This window comes from Rhinoraja longicauda, chromosome 8, assembly GCF_053455715.1.
Source record: "Rhinoraja longicauda isolate Sanriku21f chromosome 8, sRhiLon1.1, whole genome shotgun sequence".
In the NCBI taxonomy this organism is placed as follows: Eukaryota; Metazoa; Chordata; class Chondrichthyes; order Rajiformes; family Arhynchobatidae; genus Rhinoraja; species Rhinoraja longicauda.
This window is the reverse complement of record NC_135960.1, coordinates 53,058,408-53,079,915: the sequence shown is the minus strand read 5'-3', so window position 1 is coordinate 53,079,915 and position 21,508 is coordinate 53,058,408. Positions and strand designations below refer to the sequence as shown.

The 21,508-nt window shown below is 46.3% G+C and overlaps 1 protein-coding gene across 7 annotated transcripts in view; it reads left to right on the top strand.

Moving 5' to 3' along the window:
- Positions 1-21,508, top strand: part of atf2 (activating transcription factor 2) — a 106,568-nt gene that overhangs the window by 23,895 nt on the left and 61,165 nt on the right. For all 7 annotated transcript variants that reach the window (XR_013547556.1, XM_078403986.1, XM_078403980.1 and 4 more), the window contains one exon: positions 2,959-3,087. Coding sequence is in view for 6 of the 7 variants with exons in the window: in XM_078403980.1 (XP_078260106.1) it covers positions 2,959-3,087 (129 nt within the window). In the remaining variant the exon portion in view is untranslated. The remainder of the gene's footprint in view (positions 1-2,958; positions 3,088-21,508) is intronic.

Sequence of the window (21,508 nt, the reverse complement as noted above, 5' to 3'; positions counted from 1 at the left end):
AAAGATGTTTAATGAGAGAATTCTGCTAATGAGCTATGAGTATTCTTCTTCCTGGATTCACAATAAGGTAAGTCTTTTTGAAAATGTAGTCAATTTAAAAATCATTAGTTTGGTTTTTGAGTGCCTGAAGATTTGTGTCTGATAAGATTACTTGTACATCCGTTTAACAAAAGCACCTGAAACTGATCTGCAAATGTATTGAATCCAGTACCAATTTTCAGGACCATGCCAACTAAGCAGCCATTATCAATATGGTGGGAGGTGGACCTTTGGAAAGGAATGATCCTTGCCACATAGGATCACCACACCCAAGTTCCATGTTGTTGATCAGTAGAAAAATTATTAAATTCAGAGGCTTGCATGTTCGGCATATGTGTGCTAATTTATAAGGGACTAGACCAAGAGGACCCGTTGGGTCCAAACCTCTCCTGCATTGGTGCAGCACCCCCTCCTCCCCTTCACCCCTCCCCCATCCCTTTCACCCCTTCCCCCATCCTCTGACCCCTCCCCCCAACCCCCATCCCCTTCACCTCTCTTCCTCCCCCCTCCCTACCCCCTCCCACATCCCCTTCACCCCTCTCCCTCCCTCCCCCTCACCCCCATCCCCTACACCTCTCCCCCCTTCCTCCCTCTCCCCCCAGCCCCCTCCTCCCGCTCCACCCCTCCCCTCCCGCCCCCCTCGGCCCAACCGTGGAGCCGTTGCCGGGCGAGGAGTGCCCCCCTGGCTGTGTGCCAGCAAGGGGGGAGAGGGGAAAAGCAGTGACATTGGCCCCGTTTCTCCTGCGGAGCCGAAGAGTCTCCTGCAGCTCGGCTGCAATCTGTGGCGGGGAACGGCATGGACCCGTTGCCGGGCAGAGAGTGTCTCCCAGGGCCATGGGTGGGTGAGAGTGGACAGGGAGAAGGCATTGACCTCGGCGGCATTTCTCCTGCAGCGAGCGGTGGGCGACAGCCATCTTGTTGGACCCTCTGCCACAGCCTCTGTGGCGTGCTGCAGTATGGGAGGAAGGTCGGGCGCGGGACACACAGGGATGGGCGCCGGTCCTCCCGCTGGTCCTCCGGGGGGGAGGGGGGGCGGCGGATTTAATGAAGTTAATAAGGTGAATTGTTTTTTAAAAGTAACGAAAGTGGGTTTATTCACACCATAGGGGAATGGTGAGTAGAGTGGGCCAAAAATTGTGGCGCTATCGTATACCGTTTTAGCTGCGCAAAGGGCATGATGCACACATACACACAAACTGAGAGTTTTAGTAATATACTAGACAAAGTGGACCCGTTGGACCCAAACCTCTCCTGCATTGGTGCAGCACCCTGTCCTCCCCCCCCTCCTCCCTCTCCCTCAACCCCCTCCCTCCCTTCTCCCCCCTTCCCCCCTCCCTCCCCTCCCCTCCTTTTAAACTTTAAAATGTGAATAACTTTTAAAATATAAGACCGATTTCAATAAAACTACTTGCATTATCACTAAAGTGACAATTGTGAGTAAGGTGGGCCTAAAATTGCCACGCTTTCGTGTACCGATTTGGCTGAAGTTCAGTCACAAACAAGATAACAAACGAGAGTTTTAGTATATAGATATATATATATATATATATATATATATATATATATATATATATATATATATATATATATATACTAGACCAAGTGGACCCGTTGGGCCCATTCCGCGTAGAGGGGAAACGGGGAAGGGGAGAGGGTGTCACCGAGTGAGCTGTGGACCCAAAGCCTCTCCTGTATTAATGTAGCACCCTCAACCCCCCCCCACCCAATCCCCCTTATCCCCCCTCCTCCCCCCACTGACCCACTCCATCCCCCCTACCCACCCCCACTTGCCCCTTCCCTGCCCCCACCACTTGCCCCTCCCCCACCCCTGCCTCCACCCCCATTACCCCCTCGCCCCCACCTCCTTATCTTCCCCCCACTCCCACTTCCCTGCCCACACCAATCTCCCCCCCACTTTCCCCAACCCACACTCTTCCCTCCTCCCCACCCCACCAAACCCTCCTCCCCAGCCCCACTCCCCCCCACCCCTCCCCCCACTCTCTCCTCCCCCACCCTCCCCCACTCTCTCTTCCCCCACCCCCACCCTCCCTTTACCCCCACCCCCCCTTTACCCCCACCCCCCCTTTACCTCCACCCCCCTTTACCTCCACCCCCCTTTACCTCCACCCCCCTTTACCTCCACCCCCCTTTACCTCCACCCCCCTTTACCCCCACCCTCCTTTACCCCCACCCCCATTTACCCCCATTCCCCTCACCCCCCTTTCCCCTCACCCCTTTTCCCCTCACCCCCCTTTCCCTCCACCCCCACTCCTCCCCAATCCCCTCCCCCCAACTCTCCCCTCTTCCCCACCTCACTCTCCCCAGCCCCCCACACTCTCTTCCCCCTCCCCTCCCCTGCCCCCCACCGCCACTGTCCCCCTTCTCCCTCCCCCCACCCCCACTCTCTCCCCCACCCCCACACTCCCCCCACCACCTCTCTCCCCCCCATCCCCGCTCTCCCCTACTCTCTCCTTCTCCCACCCCATCCTCCCCCACTCTCTCCTCCCCCCCCCACCCCCACTCTCTCCTCCCCCCACCCCCTCCTCGCCCACTCTCTCCTCCCCCACCCCCTCCTCGCCCACTCTCTCCTCCCCCCACCCTCACTCCCCTCCAGAGAGATATATGTATGTATATGTATATATCTCTCTGAAATTTTGAAATTTGGTTTTGGACATGTGGACCTACAGCCAAAACGGTAAACCATAGCGCCACAATGGGTGATGGGATGCATTACCCATGGTCAGCCATGACCGAGGGGGCCTAAGAAGAAGACTGGAATCAACAAGTCAGGCATTCTTGCATGATTCAATGTTAACATGCTACTGACATTTTTAACCCAACTTTATTGAATTTGCAAATCTCATTCAGTTAAGTGTCTAATAAATAGTGATTTTAGTTTTCACTGGTCTAATTTTGTAGATACCATTGGACATGTCACCACTTGCATTACCAGCAATTAGGACTAAAGCAGAAGAAACACCGACTGTGGAAAGCAGCCACCAGAACAGCCCCCTGCCTCACCCAGAATCAACTACAAGTGATGAAAAGGTACTCTCTGAGAAATTAGGATTGTTGGTGTTCACAATTTGGAAACCACAAATGGCCTTGTAGCTCCAAAATAGCTGGTGCACCATGGGTGCACATTTACAAGAAAAATTGTGTAAAGTGCCAGATTGATGAAGATGGTAGCATACACAGTAAACTTTCATTGAAAATATGCAGCATCAATAGATTGTAACTTTAATCAATTTGTAATATTGATTCCTCTTCAGCATGCTGAACACTGTGGATAATGGGATTCACAATCTGTTGTAAATTGTATACCCCACCAACACTGAAAAAAATTATCCATTACATAGGGGTCATTTTCCGATTAATTTATTCTGCCTGTTTTAACACAGCAAGTATTTGGTGCTTTTCGTAGTTGTTTCAAGTATCTGAAGCAAATGGTCCCGAAGGGTAACCCCGATCAGCTGTAGTTCAAGAAAGTTTGGATGGAGACGGTGCCATCGGTTTGGACAGACTGGCCAACAGAAGATGAGAAAGACAAAACGGATGTAGCAAGGATGGGATGAAATACACATTGTTTGCCAGATAGGTCTAAGGGTTCATAATCATTGGAGCCACCACCACTCCCTCAGGAATGTCTCAGCAATTCAGAGAGATATGTTGTAATCAATAGCAAGACTGTTGCCGGATTCTATCACCGCCTTTGCACATTTAAATCCAAATTCCTGAAGGCAGCATCTGGCCTTGTGTGATGGAAGTCTGAACCTCCAAGCAGTTCTAATGCATTGGTGGGTGCTGATCGTACTATGTTGAAGGATGCAGCATCCCGATCAGGATGGAACTCAAGACCTTTAATTTCTTCTGCACAGAGTTGTAGCCAGTTGGTTGCACACTGTTATGCGTTCCGAAATACACTCTGCGCACAAGCAGATGGAATATAATCTGGGACATTTTATATCAGTTTGGTAGAGAAAATAAACACCAAGTAAAGTTGTGAGTTATTGAAAGGTATTGGTTTTACTGAGAGCTTTGGATCTCTGTGAATACAAGGACTGCAGTTAGAAAGGCGAGTGGAATTTTAGCCTTTATTCCAGGAGTGTTTGTAAGCAAGAGTGAAAGTGCTCTAAAAACCCTACACCTTGCACCTGGAATGTTGTGGATAGATTTGGTTTCTTAACCTGTGGAAGGATAACATTTTTACAGAGGAAATGCAACAAATGTTCATCAGATTGATACTTGGGGTATGTCTGACATGGGGATATTAAACTAATTGGGCCTAAACCGCACAGAGTTTAGAAGAATGAGAAGTGATCTCATTGAAACATAGAATGTTCTTATCAGATTAACAGGGTTGATGCAGGGACTGTGGTTCCCCAGAGTGGGGTGTCTTGAAACTGGATTCACAATCTCATAATGGGTTGGCCTTTTTGGACTGCGAGGAAATGTCTTCACTGAGCACAGCATCTTTGGAATTCTCTTTTCCAGAGGGATGTCACATGTTTAGTAACATGGTATTTTCAAGACAAAAGTGTTGATTTGACTTCTGAATCAGTTGGTGCAATAAAGTGGCACTACGTTAATATAATGGGCACGATCCTTTTGGTCCCTTGTGTCTGGTCTGCCAGTTGTAAGGGATCAAGTGGCCTTCTGATTTTATTTCTTGCATACTATCTTTTCCAGTTTCTCCCACTAAATTCATCCAGAACCTGCAACAAACATCCTGTAGAGCTTTGCTCTCCGCAAGCTAATGCTGCATTCTTTCTCTGGCTCAATGACCGGCTTTGTACTGGTCACGTCACTACACCTTCTGAATTACAGTCAATGTCAGTTGATGTCTGCAATTGTGAATTTTAGTGGCAGTCTGATTGTGTCCCTGCATCCTTGCTACCTCTTAATTTTGTGGCAAGTTTGGGATCTTGTGTATCTGAAGTAAATAAGAGGTAAGTGTCAGTTGTGGTGTGAAGAGTTGGGAAACTAAGAGATGGAAACTTGCACCTTCTGCATCTTGTTACTTAGAAAGAGAGTGTAGGGTGATGAGAAGGAAGGATTTAGAGTAGAGGATTATGCTTGCTTGAAGATACTGTATGTAGTCTTTGATTTCTGGAGCCATCACTGGCCAATAACATCTATTCCATGAGGATTGAGAAAGTCAGATACAAGTATTCCCCTATGGTTCATTTCCACTGGCTCTGATTATATTTCAGGCTCTAATTATATTTCACCTTGTCCTGCAAGAGTGGGAGAAGAACTTAAGTGAGCACATCCAAACTATGTGAGTGTATAGGAAAGAACTGCAGATGCTGGTTTAAATTGAAGGTAGACACAAAATGCTGGAGTAACTCAGCGGGACAGGCAGCATCTCTGGAGAGAAGGAATGGGTAACGTTTCGGGTCCTGAAACGTCATAAGCTCCAAAATATGGGTATGAGACTTGCAATGGCGCCAAATGTGAAAGTTAATTAAGTACCTTAATATTGGGTGCGAGCTCTTATTATTATCAGAATATTATCAGGTGAGTGATACAAATATGGTGAATTGAACAGTGCCTGACCCTGTTATTGATATTGGTTTATGATGGTCATGTTTACCGAGATACAGTGAAAAGCTTTTCTTGTGTGCAACCAGTCAAATAAAATTATACTATACATGCAACAATACATATACTATACATATACTATACATGAGTACAATCATAGATACAACAGAAAGTGCAAAGAGAAAAATACCAGAGTGCAGAATATAGTGTTACCACATTATAGCGTTACAATTATAGAGTAGTACGTTCACAGTGAAGTACGTTAGAAAATTGGGACTACACCTTTGCTAATGGGAAGACCATTCAATTGTCTGTTAACAAGACGTTTGGGAGATTGGGAATACATCCTTGGCATATGAGAGGTAAGTTCAAGATTCTGATAACAACAAGGAAGCTGTTCCTCAATCCGGTGGTATGTGCTTTCAAACATTTGTGTCTTCTGCCTGACGTGAGAAGAGAAGAGGGCATGACTGGGGTGAAAAAGATCCTTAATGATATTGGCACCTTTCCCAAGACAGTGTGAAGTGTAGATGGCATCAATGATGGGGCGGTTAGTCTGTGTAATTGACTGGGTTACATTCAAAACTCTGCAATTTCTTGTAGACTTGGGCAGAGCTATTGCCAAACCAAGCTGTGATACATCCCGATAGTATGCTTTCTGCAGTGTATCTAGAAGTTTTGTAAGAATCATTGGAGATATGCCGAACTTCCTTTTCTCCTTCTCTCCAGAGATGCTGCATGTCCCGCTGAGTTACTCCAGTATTTTGTGTCTATCTTTGGTTTAAATCAGCATCTGCAGTTCCTTCCTACACATTTAGTCTGCCGAACTTCCTTAGTCTCCTGAGGAAATAGTGGCATTTGGTGTGCTTTATTGGTTGTTGCTTCAATGTGGTTGGTCCAGGAGAAGTTGTTGATGATATTTACGATGATGAAGATCGTCACCATCTTCACTTCACCACCATTGGTGCTGATGGGCATGTACTCCACCTTGCTTCCTGAAGTTAATAACTAGCTTCTTTGTCTTGCTGACTGAGGAAGAGGTTGGTGTCTTGACATCACTTTAATAAGTTCTCTATCTCCTTCCTGTACGCTATCTTGGCATTGTAGAGCTGAATTTGGCCACACAGTTGACGCAAGTTGAGCAATTGGTAAGCATATGACATGTGAATATGTGTTCAAAAAGCTTGACCATTTATCTGCAGTAATTCAACTACTTCCAGCATTGGTCATCGTAGACAGCATGTGATATAGAAGTCCAAAGCAGTCTTCTTTCACTGCTGGAGTCACAATGAACTACAGATGTCTTTTGAATGCATTTCTGAAGCAGCCTTTTGGCATTCTAAGAATGCAGGATGTCTCTTTGGATCTACTCTCCCATAGTGCCCAAAAACCATGGGTGCACATGTTCTGCTATTACATTTTCTCTGGTCTAGTTTTGCCTCCTTCACTTGGTTCCTTTAACTTGCCTCCTTCACTTGGTTCCTTAGGAGAATCCCATTCAAAATATTGACCTCTGGTTGAAGTGTCCAGTAATTGGCATCTAGCCCCAGCTGGATGCTGCATATAGAACAAAGCAAACATGTTAGTTGCTTTGTAATAAATAGGTGTAGTTTAATCATATGTTAATGTCCCTGAACATTTCAAGGGTTATCTTGCTCCCACTCGGTCTGCATTAACAAATTTCTTGAATTGTTGGTTGAAACTTTTTTGATGCAAATGAAGACTAAGTTAAAGAGGGAAAATTGAAGAGAATGTGAAATGTATTTCTCATTGAATAAGAGTAAGGAAAGAGATTAAATAAAACTGATACAAGTAAGAATATGTAGTAAATGTTCCTTGGAGTGCATGGATGACAGCGATTGAGAGTCGCTATTTCCATACATCAAGCACTACTGTATTGGAGAGTGAACAATGGAAAACTTCTCAGAAGATGTTAAGTATCAGTTGAATCTGTTCTGGTGGAGATGAAAGGTCCATATTTTTTGTAAATGGACAGCTTACATAATTTGTGGTTTATGATACGATAAGCGGGAAGTATAATCGGTTGCCTCTTACAACAACACCTAATGTAGCACAAAATAAAGGCACTTCACGGGGGCATTATTATATAAAATTTGACACCAAATCATTGAAGAAGATATTGCAGCAGAGGATCATACGTTTTGTTGAATGGGTGTATTTTAAGGAGATGGGTGAAAGAAGAAAAGTAACAAAGCTGTTTTGGAAGGGAGTTGTATAGTTAGTGCCTTGCTACCTGCAAAGTGTTGCTGTCATTGGTGGAGCAAATCAATATGAAAATGATTAAGAAGCCAAAGTTGAAGGAGTTCAGATCAATAAGGATTCGATGAAAACATTAGAATGCATGAGAGGGTGATGTCATTGAATTGGAAACAAATACAAGAATTTTTTAATCGGTGTGTTTAACTGGAAGCCAGTGCAAGCTGAAAATTTAGGAGGGTGTGTGAACAGAACCCAGTATGCTCCAGAAAGCAGGTAGCAAGGTTATGAATAACTTTGAGCTAAAGAACATTTAACACTGAGGCGTATTGAAACTAGTGTTGGGGGAAAAAATGATGATTAGGGGTATTTCCACAACTTTGGTAAGCAATTTTAGTAATGGCTATTCAATGTAGAAAATGGAACTTGGCTTTGCGTCAGTTTTGAGTATGTCATACATACAGTGCCCGCCATAATGTTTGGGACAAAGACCCATCATTTATTTATTTGCCTCTGTACTCCACAATTTGAGATTTGTAATAGAAAAAAAATCACATGTGGTTAAAGTGCACATTGTCAGATTTTAGTAAAGGCCATTTTTATACATTTTGGTTTCACCATGTAGAAATTACAGCAGTGTTTATACATGGTCCCCCCATTTCAGGGCACCATAATGTTTGGGACACGGTAATGTCATGTAAATGAAAGTAATCATGTTTAGTATTTTGGTGCATACCCTTTGCATACTGCTTGAAATCTGCGATTCATGGACATCACCAGTTGCTGGGTGTCTTTTCTGGTGATGCTCTGCCAGGCCTGTATTGCAGCCATCTTTAGCTCATGCTTGTTTTGGGGGCTAGTCCCCTTCAGTTTTCTCTTCAGCATATAAAAGGCATGCTCAATTAGGTTCAGATCGGGTGATTGACTTGGCCACTCAAGAATTGACTATTTTTTAGCTTTGAAAAACTCCTTTGTTGCTTTCACAGTATGTTGGGATCATTGTCCTGCTGTTGATTAAACCGCCGGCCATTGAGTTTTGAGGCATTTGTTTGAACTTGAGCAGATAGGATGTGTCTATACACTTCAGAATTCATTAGGCTACTAACAACAGTCGTTGTATCATCAATGAAGATAAGTGAGCCAGTACCTTCAGCAGCCATACATGCGCAGGCCATAACACCCCCACCACCGTGTTTCACAGTTGAGGTGGTATGCTTTGGATCTTGGGCAGTTCCTTCTCTCCTCCATACTTTGTTCTTGCCATCACTCTGATATAAGTTAATCTTCGTCTCATCTGTCCACAAGACCTTTTTCCAGAACTGGTTGCTCTTTTAAGTACTTCTTGGCAAACTGTAACCTGGCCATCCTATTTCTGCGGCTAACCAGTGGTTTGCATCTTGCAGTGTAGCTTCTGTATTTCTGTTCTGCGGACAGTGGTCATTGACAAATCCACACCTGACTCCTGAAGAGTGTTTCTGATCTGTCGGACAGGTGTTTGCGAATCTTTTTTTAATATAGAGAGAATTTTTCTGTCATTAGCTGTGGAGGTCTTCCTTGGCCTGCCAGTCCCTTTGCGATTAGTATGCTCACCAGTGCTCTCTTTCTTCTTAATGATGTTCCAAACAGTTAATTTTGGTAAGCCGAAGGTTTGTACCGGAAGTGGCGTGAGAGGACGCTGGCGTTGTTTGTTCGCCGCTTTTCACCGCTTTTCTGTTTGGATTAAACTTTCTATTTTTGGATTAATCTTCTCTGTTTGGATTAATCCTTCTGCTTGGCTTAATCCTTCTGCTTGATCCTCCCGGCTTCATCTGCCCAGCTCTTCCACCGCTGCCTCCAAACCCACTCCTGGACATCTCACTCCTGTCTTTGCTGGCTTGGACTGTTCTCTTGTGGGTTACCTGGACAGCTAGCTAGCTCCCTGCTAGCCACCGCTGCAGTCATCGAGCTGCAGGATACTCGCTAGCTGCTAACGCTAGCAGCTGCCCGGCTGCCTCCTCTGCCTGCACGTCCTCAGCTCCCTATTAATCCTCAGGCTGCTCAGCTTCCTCGGTCCTCCTCATAGGCCATGCTCTGGATCAGCCTGTTGTGCCTGACGCTTTGGTCAGCTAGCCCGCGGCTGCCGGCTAACTTCTCCGGGCTCTGCGCTCCTTTGCTCCTGCCTGGCATGGCACTGAGGTACTTCGCCACGAGGTTGCTCCAACTCAACAACCACTCCACTCCGCCATGCATCTCTGCCATCAAAAACCACGGACTTCTACGACGACCCAGATACATCCACAGAGGCTCCGGTCGCAAGTTTGTTTACTCCCAGACCGGTCACTCCATCCCCGCACTCTGGTCAGCTGAGCGGACTTCCACTCGTCGATTACGTCATCACAACAACGCACACGAGCACGCCCCCTGTCTGCAAGCCCTGGCAAAATCACCCGAATCCATCCACACCATACAAAGCAATATGAAGCTCACTTTGTTCAAAACCCGGTCCCTTAACAATAAAAGCCACATTCTGAATGACTTCATCCTGGACAATAAACTGGACTTCCTCTGTCTGACTGAAACCTGGCAACAACCTCTGGAGTACCTCTCACTCAACCTCACTACACCCAACGGATACTCCTACATCAATAAACCACGTTCAGAGGGCCGAGGTGGTGGGATTGCCGTAATACACCGACAGGACTTCAAGATCAGCCTCATCTCCATCTCATCTGCTCCTTCATTTGAACACCTGGCTTTTAAACTCTCTGGTCACACACAATTAGTCATGGCAGTCGTCTACCGCCCTCCCAAACCACACCCATCATTCCTTTCTGACTTCTCCGACTTTCTGACCCAGTTCTGTTCTCTCTCCCCCTCAATCCTCCTCCTCGGTGATTTCAACATCCACATGGACTCCACCGACTCCACAATAACCGCTGACTTCACTGAAATACTCAACTGCTTTAACCTCACTCAACATGTCAATTTTCCCACCCATAACCGTGGGCACATTCTGGACCTTGTCTGCTCCACTGGACTAAATCTACATCACCTCTCTGGCTCCGACCCCACCCTCTCTGATCACTTAGCCATCACCATGTCCGTCAACATTCCCACCCCAGCTCCAAGGCAAAAACGCAAAATCAACTTCCGTAAGCTGAACTCTGTTTCACCTACCTCGCTCTCATCCTCCCTCTCTGAAAAAATGTCCGCCTCTCCCCCCGTTGACCTCCACAGCCCCTCTGACCTCACTGACTACTACAACCACACTCTCTCCTCCTGCCTCGACCAGCTTGCACCTATAAAAACCAAAACAGTTTCCTTCACCCACTCCTGCTCCCTGGTTTACCCCCGAACTCTGCATGATGAAAACCCATGCCCGCCAACTTGAAAGACTCCGCAACAAAACAGGTCTCACAATTCACTCCCAAGCCTACAAAGACCACCTGCAGCACTACAAAGATGCCCTCTCCTGCGCCCACTCCACCTATTACTCTCAAATAATTCACTCTGGCTCCGGAAACCCAAAACACTCTTCTCTACAATAAACAAACTCCTCAGCCCCCTGGACACCATCTCCCAGTCATTCACAGTCGACAAATGCACCTCTTTCCTTTCATTCTTCCAAAGCAAAATAGACAACATCTACAGCACCTTAACCACCAACGCACCTGCTCCCCCTCAAACCACCTGCTCCCCCTTATCCTGTCAACCCCTGTCTCAGTTCTCCCCAGTCTCCACCACCGACCTCTCTGACCTCTTCACAGGAATAAAAACTGCCACCTGCTCTCTGGACCCCATCCCCTCCAGCTTTGTCAAGGCCTGCCTTCCTGCTCTCTCTCCACTTATCACTGCAACAATAAACTCCTCCCTGTCCACTGGCATCGTCCCGCCATCCCTCAAAATCGCTGCTGTCACCCCTATTCTGAAAAAACCTGGACTCAACCCTGACACCCCAAACAACTTCAGACCAATCTCCAACCTACCCTTTCTGTCCAAAGTTTTGGAACGCGCTGTAGCTTCTCAACTCAAACATCATCTCTCTACAAATAACCTGTATGAAACATTCCAATCCGGATTCCGCTCCAACCACAGTACTGAAACTGCACTCCTCAAAATCACCAACGACCTTTTCCTCTCCTCTGACGCTGGCAACCTCAACATTCTCATCCTACTCGACCTCAGCGCCGCCTTTGACACCATAAATCACTCCATCCTCCTCACCCGACTTGAAACCACCTTTAACATCACCGGCACAGCCCTATCCTGGATCAAATCATACCTCTCCGACAGGCACCAGTTCATCTCCATTAATAACTGCAAATCCCCCACCGCTCCCCTCCCCTCCCCCAAGGTGTCCCCCAAGGTTCAGTTCTCGGCCCCCTCCTCTTCATCCTCTACCTGTTCCCCCTTGGTCAATTAATCCGCCGTCATGGTCTCAAGTTCCACTGCTTCGCCGATGATATCCAACTCCTCATCACCAAGTCAATCTCCACCACCACACACTCTACCCTGACAAACTGCATCACTGAAATAAAATCTTGGCTTCAATTCAATTTCCTCAAACTCAACTGCGACAAATCTGAAATCATCATCATTGGACCAAAAACGCTCACCAAATCCACCCACAACTTCACCCTCAATATTGATGGTTTCCCAGTATCCACCTCCCCTCACATCCGGAATCTTGGAATCATCTTTGATCAAACCCTCTCCTTCGACAAACACATCAAACACATCACCAAGACAGCCTTCCACCTCAAAAACATCGCCCGTCTCCGTCCATCCCTCTCCTCCACAGCTCCACAGCTGCAGAAACCCTCATCCACGCCTTCCCGTCTGGACTACTGCAACAGCCTCCTCTATGGTTCACCCTCAAAAATCATCAATAAACTCCAATACATCCAGAACTCCGCTGCCCGTCTACTCACCCACTCCCCTATCCGTGACCATATCACCCCCGTCCTTTACAAGCTCCACTGGCTCCCCATCCCCCAGAGAATCCAGTTCAAAATCCTCCTCATGACCTACATAACCTGGCCCCATCCTACCTGACTGACCTCCACAGACACACTCCAACCCGTACCCTCCGCTCTGCTGCTGCAAACCTCCTGTCCCCCCCCCCATCCGGACCAAACTCAGATCCTGGGGGGACAGGGCTTTCTCCATCGCTGCTCCCACACTCTGGAACTCACTACCCCAAACCGTCAGAGACTCCTCCTCACTCACCTCATTCAAAACATCACTGAAGTCTCACCTGTTCAGCACTGCCTTCAATCACTGACCGTCACCTCACCTTCTTTTTCCTTTTCTGTTCGTTTACCTATTTATCTATTTATTTTATTTTCTATGTTTTAGTAAACCCTGTAAAGCGTCTTTGAGTGTTTAGAAAAGCGCTATATAAATGTAATGCATTATTATTATTATTATTATTATTATTATTTCTTAATAGTTCACACAAGGGTATCATTTACAGAAATGCACAATACTTTCCTGCACAAAACGCACAAATTAATAAGACCAACTTCTGTGTAATACAAATCTTGCAACCATCGTTGAGTTAGCTATGCTTGCTGTTACCCTACAACAGAATTATGAATGTTACTTTTTCTTGATTAGTTGATGTAAATTTGTGATACAAATCTGTGCTAAATGGCAAGATCCTAATCAATGTAACGCCTTCACATGGGAAGGCTTGGTGAAACTTAGGCCACAAAACAAGTGGAAAGAACTTTGATGGTGACACAGCCTTGTTTGATTTAATACTAGCATGTTGGTAGGTATGTTGAACCAATGTCAACCACTAAACAATCAATAATTCTGTCTTGGAGATAGAAGGAACTGCGGGTGCTGGAATCTTGAGCCAAACACTAAGTGCTGGAGTAACTCCATGGGTCAAGCAGCATCTGTGAAGGGAATGGATATGACATTTTTGATGGGACCCTTCTTCAGATTTGGTTTTACTAGCCGTCTGATCCATCATAGTATCTAGATGCTCCCAAATTATAACTTTCCTGTCATTAAGAAACAATAAAATATTTAAAGATGAAAAAATCAGCCAATTAAAAAAAATTAAACAACAAAATACTTAACTTCAAGTTTTAGTTGTTTACAATTACGATTTTCGGTAATTCAAAATTGTTAATGAGTTAATACTTGCTCTGCTGCCGCACAAACCTATTTCTCCTTTGCAATAAAGAGGATTGCAGTTCCAACAACAGTTCAACAGGAAGATTCCCTGGTGTAATTGCAGGGGAATTATTAAAAATGTGTACTTCTTTGTTGGATTCTGCAAGGGTCCAATATTTTTGGGCTGTCAGGAAAATACTGGCAAAGAGCAGTCAGCACTTTTGTGAATTATGCATTCCTGTGGGGATCCCAAAATTTCTGACAATTGTGCCAGCAATTTATTATGGGACTGTTGGCATTTTCCAGCAATTTCCAGCCCTATGTATTTGGAACTCAGTAATAACATAATTGAGTGTTTTCTGGGTAGGTCAGCAAATAAAATAAAACTTAAAACACATGCCCTGACCAAAAGAACCAACTCTAAGATATTTGCTGATTCCATTCTAAAACCAGCAGTTGGATGCCCCAAAAAAATTGAAAGGGAAAGGTGATTTTTCACTTTTCATATCGAATTCAATCATCATTTTACACCTAACTTAATCAATACAAAAATGAGGCATTGATGGTTGTGTTGTAGGTAGACAATATCCATGCCTCCCAAATTATAGTATTGAATCACACAAGGCTGTCACCCAAAGTTCCTTTCACTTGTTCTGTGAACTAAGTTTCACCTAGCCTTCCCATTGTGTGTAATAATTCAGAAATCTCTAAGTAAAATCAGTTCCCCTACAGCTCTATCAAGCTTTATAATATCGATAGTAGAGCATTTAAAAGCTTTGATTCACACATTTAGTTTAGGTTAGGGATACAGCGCGGAAACAGGCCTACCGGGTCTGCGCCGACCAGCGATCCCCGCATATAATACTAACCTACACACACTAGGGACAATTTTTACATTTACCAAGCCAATTAACTTACATACCTGTACAATTAACTTACATACCTGTCATCGTTTAATGTACGTTTTGTTTTATTTTTAACTCTCTGTATGTGGGGGGGTGGTGGGGGGGTGGGGGAAACCTTTTTTCAAATCTCCTCCTCAACGGAGATGCGACCTTTACCGTGTCGTATCTCCGTTCGCGCTACGGCCTAACATCGTGGAGTCGGCGGCCTCCAGCTGGGATCGACCTTGAAGACTCCGGTCGCAAGGCCTGGACTTACCATCTCGGAGGCTTCGGCCGTGGGCCCTGCAGATCGCAACATCGGGAGCTCGCAGGTCCCTGGCTGGCGACCGGCTTTTGGGAGCTCCAGCCGTAGCAGCTTCAACCGCCCCGAAGCGCAAGGTTTGATCGACCCGCTCGCAGGCCCCTCATCGCCCTGCCTGGCTCGGCCGCAGCACTTTCCATCGCCCGGTGGGGGCTCGGGACCTTCATCGGCCTGCTCGGCTCGGCCTGGGACTTTCCATCGCCCGGTGGGGGCTCGGGACCTTCATCGGCCTGCTTGGCTCGGCCCTGGGACTTTCCATCGCCCGGTGGGGGCTTCAAAAAGTTGGGAGCCTCGATCACCTCGTGGCACCACGGGAGAAGAAATCAGGAGGAGATAAGACTTTGCCTTCCATCACAGTGAGGGTGTGCCTAGAGCAATCACTGTGATGGCTGTTTGTGTAAAAATTGTGTAAAAATTGTATTTGTGTGTCCTGTCCTTTTTGTTGTCTACTGCCGGACCCTGACGTGAGAGGACGCTGGCGTTGTTTATTCGCCGCTTCTCCGTTAGGATAGTTTGTCTGTTTGTTTTTATGTTTGATTGTTTATGTAAAGCGCTTTGAGCACCTGATAAGGCGCTATATAAAATAAATGCTTATTATTATTATTATCTATGGAGTGTGGGAGGAAACCGAAAATCTCGGAGAAAACCCACGGAGAGAATGTACAATTCTCCGAAAGTAAAAAGGCCTTATTATTAAGTCATGAATTGTTAACTCATTGAACTAATCCACTTGTAATTTCCAGTTCATATAATGTCTGTGTCAGCAACATTGACCAAAAGGGAGGCAGGCATACAATCTTTCTTTAGCGAATAAATTCACTTATGTATTGAGGTAGAAAAATATTCCTGTATTCACTGCTAAGTACTAATGGTTATTGAAAATAAATGATAAATTCATCTAATTGTTATAAGGCTGAGATTTATTATAAAAAGATGGAGACATGTAACATTCTGCAGATGGTTGTATTCAGATAGACATGAACCATTGTAGTCAGAAAATAAAATTACTAAATACAACTTTTAAAATATATTAGGTCTTCAAGAAAGTACCTTCAAGATTTTACAGTAAGGTGGTTTATGCTGCAGGTGTACAATTAATGTTATGGCCACAGATATTAAGTATTCTGTCGCATGTGTACATGACCAATGCATGTAATCTCGTCATATACTGATCAACATACTTTCAACATGGTAGTGGAAAGGATTGAAGTGTTCAGTGAAAACAAAGAAAATAGCAAGTGACTGCCTGCATAAAGCTCTAAAGTCCACATCAGCCCTCAGGTTCAACGATCATTGGTGGGATTTTTATTAATATACTGTCAAACAGATTTGAGACTACACACTTATTCATCCACACCCCTGCCCAAGACATCTTTGTTAATTTGAAATCACCAGCAGTTGGGGATTAAAAAAATCTTCATTTAAGCACATTTGTCAAAATTTGTCAAAGGGAATGAAGGAACCAGCTATAAATAAATGAGATGAGACAATAATACATTTAAACCTGACTTGAATTGCTACTTAAAAGTGTCTCCATTCCTCTGCTCAGTTTACTGAGCCCTGGGAAATCAATCTTGCATCATAAAATTATGGTGTCATATTATAAACAGATTTAAAATACCTATAACTTTTCACAAGGATAATAAATGTGTCTATAATATTGGCCCACAATCAAATTTAGGGATCCCCATCTTAGGTGAATTGGTGGCATCCAGATATGCTCTTAACTTCAGCAGAAAGCACATCAGAATAGGGTTGAGATCACATTTCAAAAGATCGACTTTTATCACTGATTTCTACATTTATTGGGTTAAAATTCCCCCCATGGGAATAGAGCGAAACTATAGAGAGATGTTAATGGGTGAGGCCAAAATGGGTTTATTATCATACTAGACCAAGTGGACCCGTCGGGTCCAAACCACTCCTGCATTTGGTGCGGCACCCTCCCGCTCCTCCCTCCCCTCTCCCCCCACTCCTCTCCCTCCCCCCTCCCTCCCCCCTCCATCCTCCCCCCATCCTCTCCTCCCTCCCCCCCACCCTCTCCCTCTTCCCCCCTCCCCCCTAGGGTTGCACTTCCTGCATTGGTGCAGCACCCTCTCCTCCCCCACTCCCTCCATCTCCCCTCCTTCCTACCTCCCCCCCCCCCTACCGGGAGCAACCGGGGTGATGAGGGCTGTTTTGGGGATGTCGTCTGGGTGGACTGGAATCTGATGGTAGCCGCGTACCAGGTCGATCTTGGAAAAAACCTTGGCATCGTCCAGGATTGCCGTGAAGTCCTGAATGTGAAGGACAGGTACCGGTCAGCTGTTGTGACCTCGTTGAGACGGCGGTTGACCCCACAGGGTCTCCAGTTCCCAGACGCTTTGGGGACCATGTGAAGTGGGGATGCCCACGGGCTGTCTGAGCGGCGCACTATGCCCATTACCTCCATCTTGCGGGAGTCATCTTTGACCAGTTGGAAGGTGTTGGGGGGCAGCCTACATGCGCGTGCATGGAGTAGCAGTCCAGTGGTGGGGATATGGTGCTTTACCCCATGCTTGGGGCTGGCTGTTGTGAACTGGGGAGTTATGATGTCAGGGAAATCGGGCAAGATCCTGGAGTACTCATTGTCGGAGAAGGTCACCAAGCCGAGGTGGGACGCAGCGAATTCGGCGATCGACTTGAACGTCTCAGAATTAACGAGATGTTGTCCTTTCACATCGACCAGCAGGGAGTGCGCCCGGAGTATGTCGGCGTCCAGCAGCGGTTGTGAGACGTCGGCGATGGTAAAGGTCCACTTGAAGCGATAGGAGTTGAAGTTGAGCGGGATCGTGAGGACCCCATATGTTCTGATGTTGCTGCTGTTGGCGGCGGTCGGAGGAGGCCCCTTCTTTCCGGAACGTTTGTCGGTGCCCAAGGGGGGCAAAACAGTGACCTCTGCTCCTGTGTCAATGAGAAAACGCCACCCCGAATGACGATCCCAGGTGTAGAGGAGGCAATATTTTTGGCCAGCCGCAGTTGCCACTACTGACGGCCGGCCGAAGCGTTTCCCGGATACGTGCAGAGTGGTCGGCATCGGCGGGCCTCGGAGCCCCACCTTTGGTGGTCGTAGCACCACTTGTCCTTGCTGGCGCCATTCGTGGCCGACGTCACTGCCGCTCTTTCCGTGGAGGCCGGGACCGCCCGTATGACTGCCGAGGCACTGCCGCCACCCGACTGATGGTGTCTCCAGCCTGCTGTTTAGCCTGCTACAACATGTCCGCATGGGCTGCCTGCCGTCGAGGGTCAGTGAAATCGTCATCCGTGAGGAGCAGGCGGATGCCCTCAAACATCTGCTCAAGGAAGACTTGTTCGAAAAGGAGGGAGGACTTGTGTCCATCCATCAGGGCGAGCATTTTGTTCATGAGCTCTGACGGTTTGCGGTCGCCTAGGCCATCCATGTTCAAGGGTTTTGCCGCACCGCCAGCAGAACAACCAGGTCGGCGTTGATTGGTCGGCCCAGATCACGCTCGGTCCACGCGAGTGCTCGAGCTCAACGAACAACAGTTCGAGACCAAAGTGGCTCGGCCCGCCACAAGAGGCCCTTTCTTTTTCTTGAAAAATACCATAGTGGAAAAGTAGGCAACATATATAATTTGACCAAATTATTGATAAATCGTTTGGTCCTGATAACTGGAGCAGAAGTAAGCATTTGTATGGAAAACATATTTTCAAATATATCTAAATGCCTTGTGCTTTCATAGCAGATGTAGAACAAAGGTGCAGAAATTGCTTGAGTGGCTCACCTTGTGTGGGAAGTGTGAACTGTGTTTTCTAATCATCGTTAACATCATAACACTCCGTCATTGCTGACCATTAGCACAGGGGCATCTCGGGGCTGCTCGCTCAATCCCCTGGCCTATTCTCTTTATACCCTTGACTGCGGGATATATTGACACCGATGTCAATCTTTAAATCCACTGGCGACAACATTGTCGTTGGTCAGGATGATTCAGGGTACAGGAGGGAGATTGAAAATCTGCTTGAATGGTGCCGAAAGTACAATTTCGCACTCGACATGAGCAAGATCAAGGAGTTGATTGTTGACGTCAGGATGGGAAAGCTGATGGACCTTGTACCTGTCTTCATTGATGGGATGATGGGGGAGAGATTCAATTGTCTCAAATTCCAGGGGCTTCCACGACTGATCTGTCCTGGGCCCAGCACATTGATGCAATCACAAAGCCAACTCGCAACACCTCTACTGCTTCAGAAGTTAGGAAGTTACGCATGTCACTGAATACTCCCTCAAACTTCTACAGGGGTAGAGAATGCACTGACTGGTTGCATCATGGCCTGATTTGATCATTCAATTGCTCAAGAACTGCTGCAGAAAATGATGGATTGATGGACATCAAAGGCCTCAAGAAGCAGCTGGTTTTATCAAAGACCAACATCACCCTGGCCGCTCTCTCATCTAACTGCTACTATCGGGAAGAAGGCACAGGAACTTGGGAACTGTTATGTCCAGTTTAAGGGATGGCTCCTTCCCGTCAGCCATCAGTCATCAGTTTCCTGAACCACCCTGCATAACCCTATCTCAGCAAAGTAGCGTTTCAAACTTTGCACAACTGTGATTGCTCTACATACTTAGGTTTTTGCTATTGGTAGTGGTATTGGTACATTATTGTTACATGTACTGTGATACAGTGAAAACCTTTGTCTGCAATCAATTCAAATCATACTTTACATGAGTACAATAATACCACAAATTACATAATACCAAGAGAAAACTATCAGAGTGCAGAATGTCATTATAACGTTACAGTTACGGATAAAATCTCCAAAGGCTAATATGAGATAGGTTGGAAGATTGAGATTACACCCTAGTTTGTGGGAAGACCACTCTGTAATCTGAAAATAGAAGGGAAGAAATTGTTCCTGAATCTGGTAGTACGTGCTTTCAAGCTTGTGTATATTAGACAATAGACATTAGGTGCAGGAGTAGGCCATTCGGCCCTTCGAGCCAGCACCACCATTCAATGTGATCATGGCTGATCATTCTCAATCAATACCCCGTTCCTGTCTTCTCCCCATACCCCCTGACTCCGCTATCCTTAAGAGCTTTATCTAGCTCTCTCTTGAAAGCATTCAGAGAACTGGCCTCCACTGCCTTCTGAGGCAGAGAATTCCATAGATTTACAACTCTCTGACTGAAAAAGTTTTTCCACGTCTGTTCTAAATGGCCGACCCCTTATTCTTAAATTGTGCCCGTGGTTCTAGACTCCCCCAACATTGGGAACATGTTTCCTGCCTCTAACGTGTCCAACCCCTTAATAATCTTATATGTTTCAATAAGATTCCCTCTCATCCTTCTAAATTCCAGTGTATACAAGCCTAGTCGCTCCAGTGTTTCAACATACGACAGTCCCGCCATTCCGGGAATTAACCTAGTAAACCTACGATGCACGCCCTCAATAGCAAGAATATCCTTCCTCAAATTTGGAGACCAAAACTGCACACAGTACACCAGGTGCGTTCTCACTAGTGCCCTGTAGAACTGTAGAAGGACCTCTTTGCTCCTATACTCAACTCCTCTTGTTATGAAGGCCAACATTCCATTGGCTTTCTTCACTGCCTGCTGTACCTGCATGCTTCCTTTCAGTGACTGATGCACTAGGACACCCAGGTCTCGTTGTACGTTCCCTTTTCCTAACTTGACACCATTCAGATAATAATCTGCCTTCCTATTCTTACCACCAAAGTGGATAACCTCACACTTATCCACATTATACTGCATCTGCCATGCATCCGCCCACTCACACAGCCTGTCCAAGTCACCCTGCAACCTCATAGCATCTTCCTCATAGTTCACACTGCCACCCAGCTTTGTGTCATCTGCAAATTTGCTAATGTTACTTTTAATCCCTTCATTGTGCCGGACAGGAGACGGATCAAAGGTTCAATTTTTTTATTGTCACGTGTACCAATTAAGGTACAGTGAAACTCGAATTACCAGACAGCCATACCAAAAAAAAGCAACAAGACACACAACTACATAAAAGTTAACATAAACATCCACCACAGCAGATTCCCCACATTCCTCACTGTGATGGAAGGCAATAAAGCCTAATCTACTTCCTCTTTATTCTCCCGCGTTCGGGGCAGTCGAACCATCTGCAGTCGGGGCGATCGAAGCTTCCACAGCCGCCGATCGAAGCTCCCGTGTCAGGGCGGTTGAAGCTCCCACATCGGGGCGGTCGAAACTCCTGCGGCGGGGCGGTCGAAGCTTCCACGATCGGGCCGGTCAAAGCTCCTGCGGCCTGGAGCTCCTGAAGTCGGTCCCTAACTAGGGAGTGCAAGCTCCACGATGTTAAAGTCCGCAGGCTCTCACGATTGTAGCTCCAAGGTCGATCCCCGACAGGGATCGCCATCT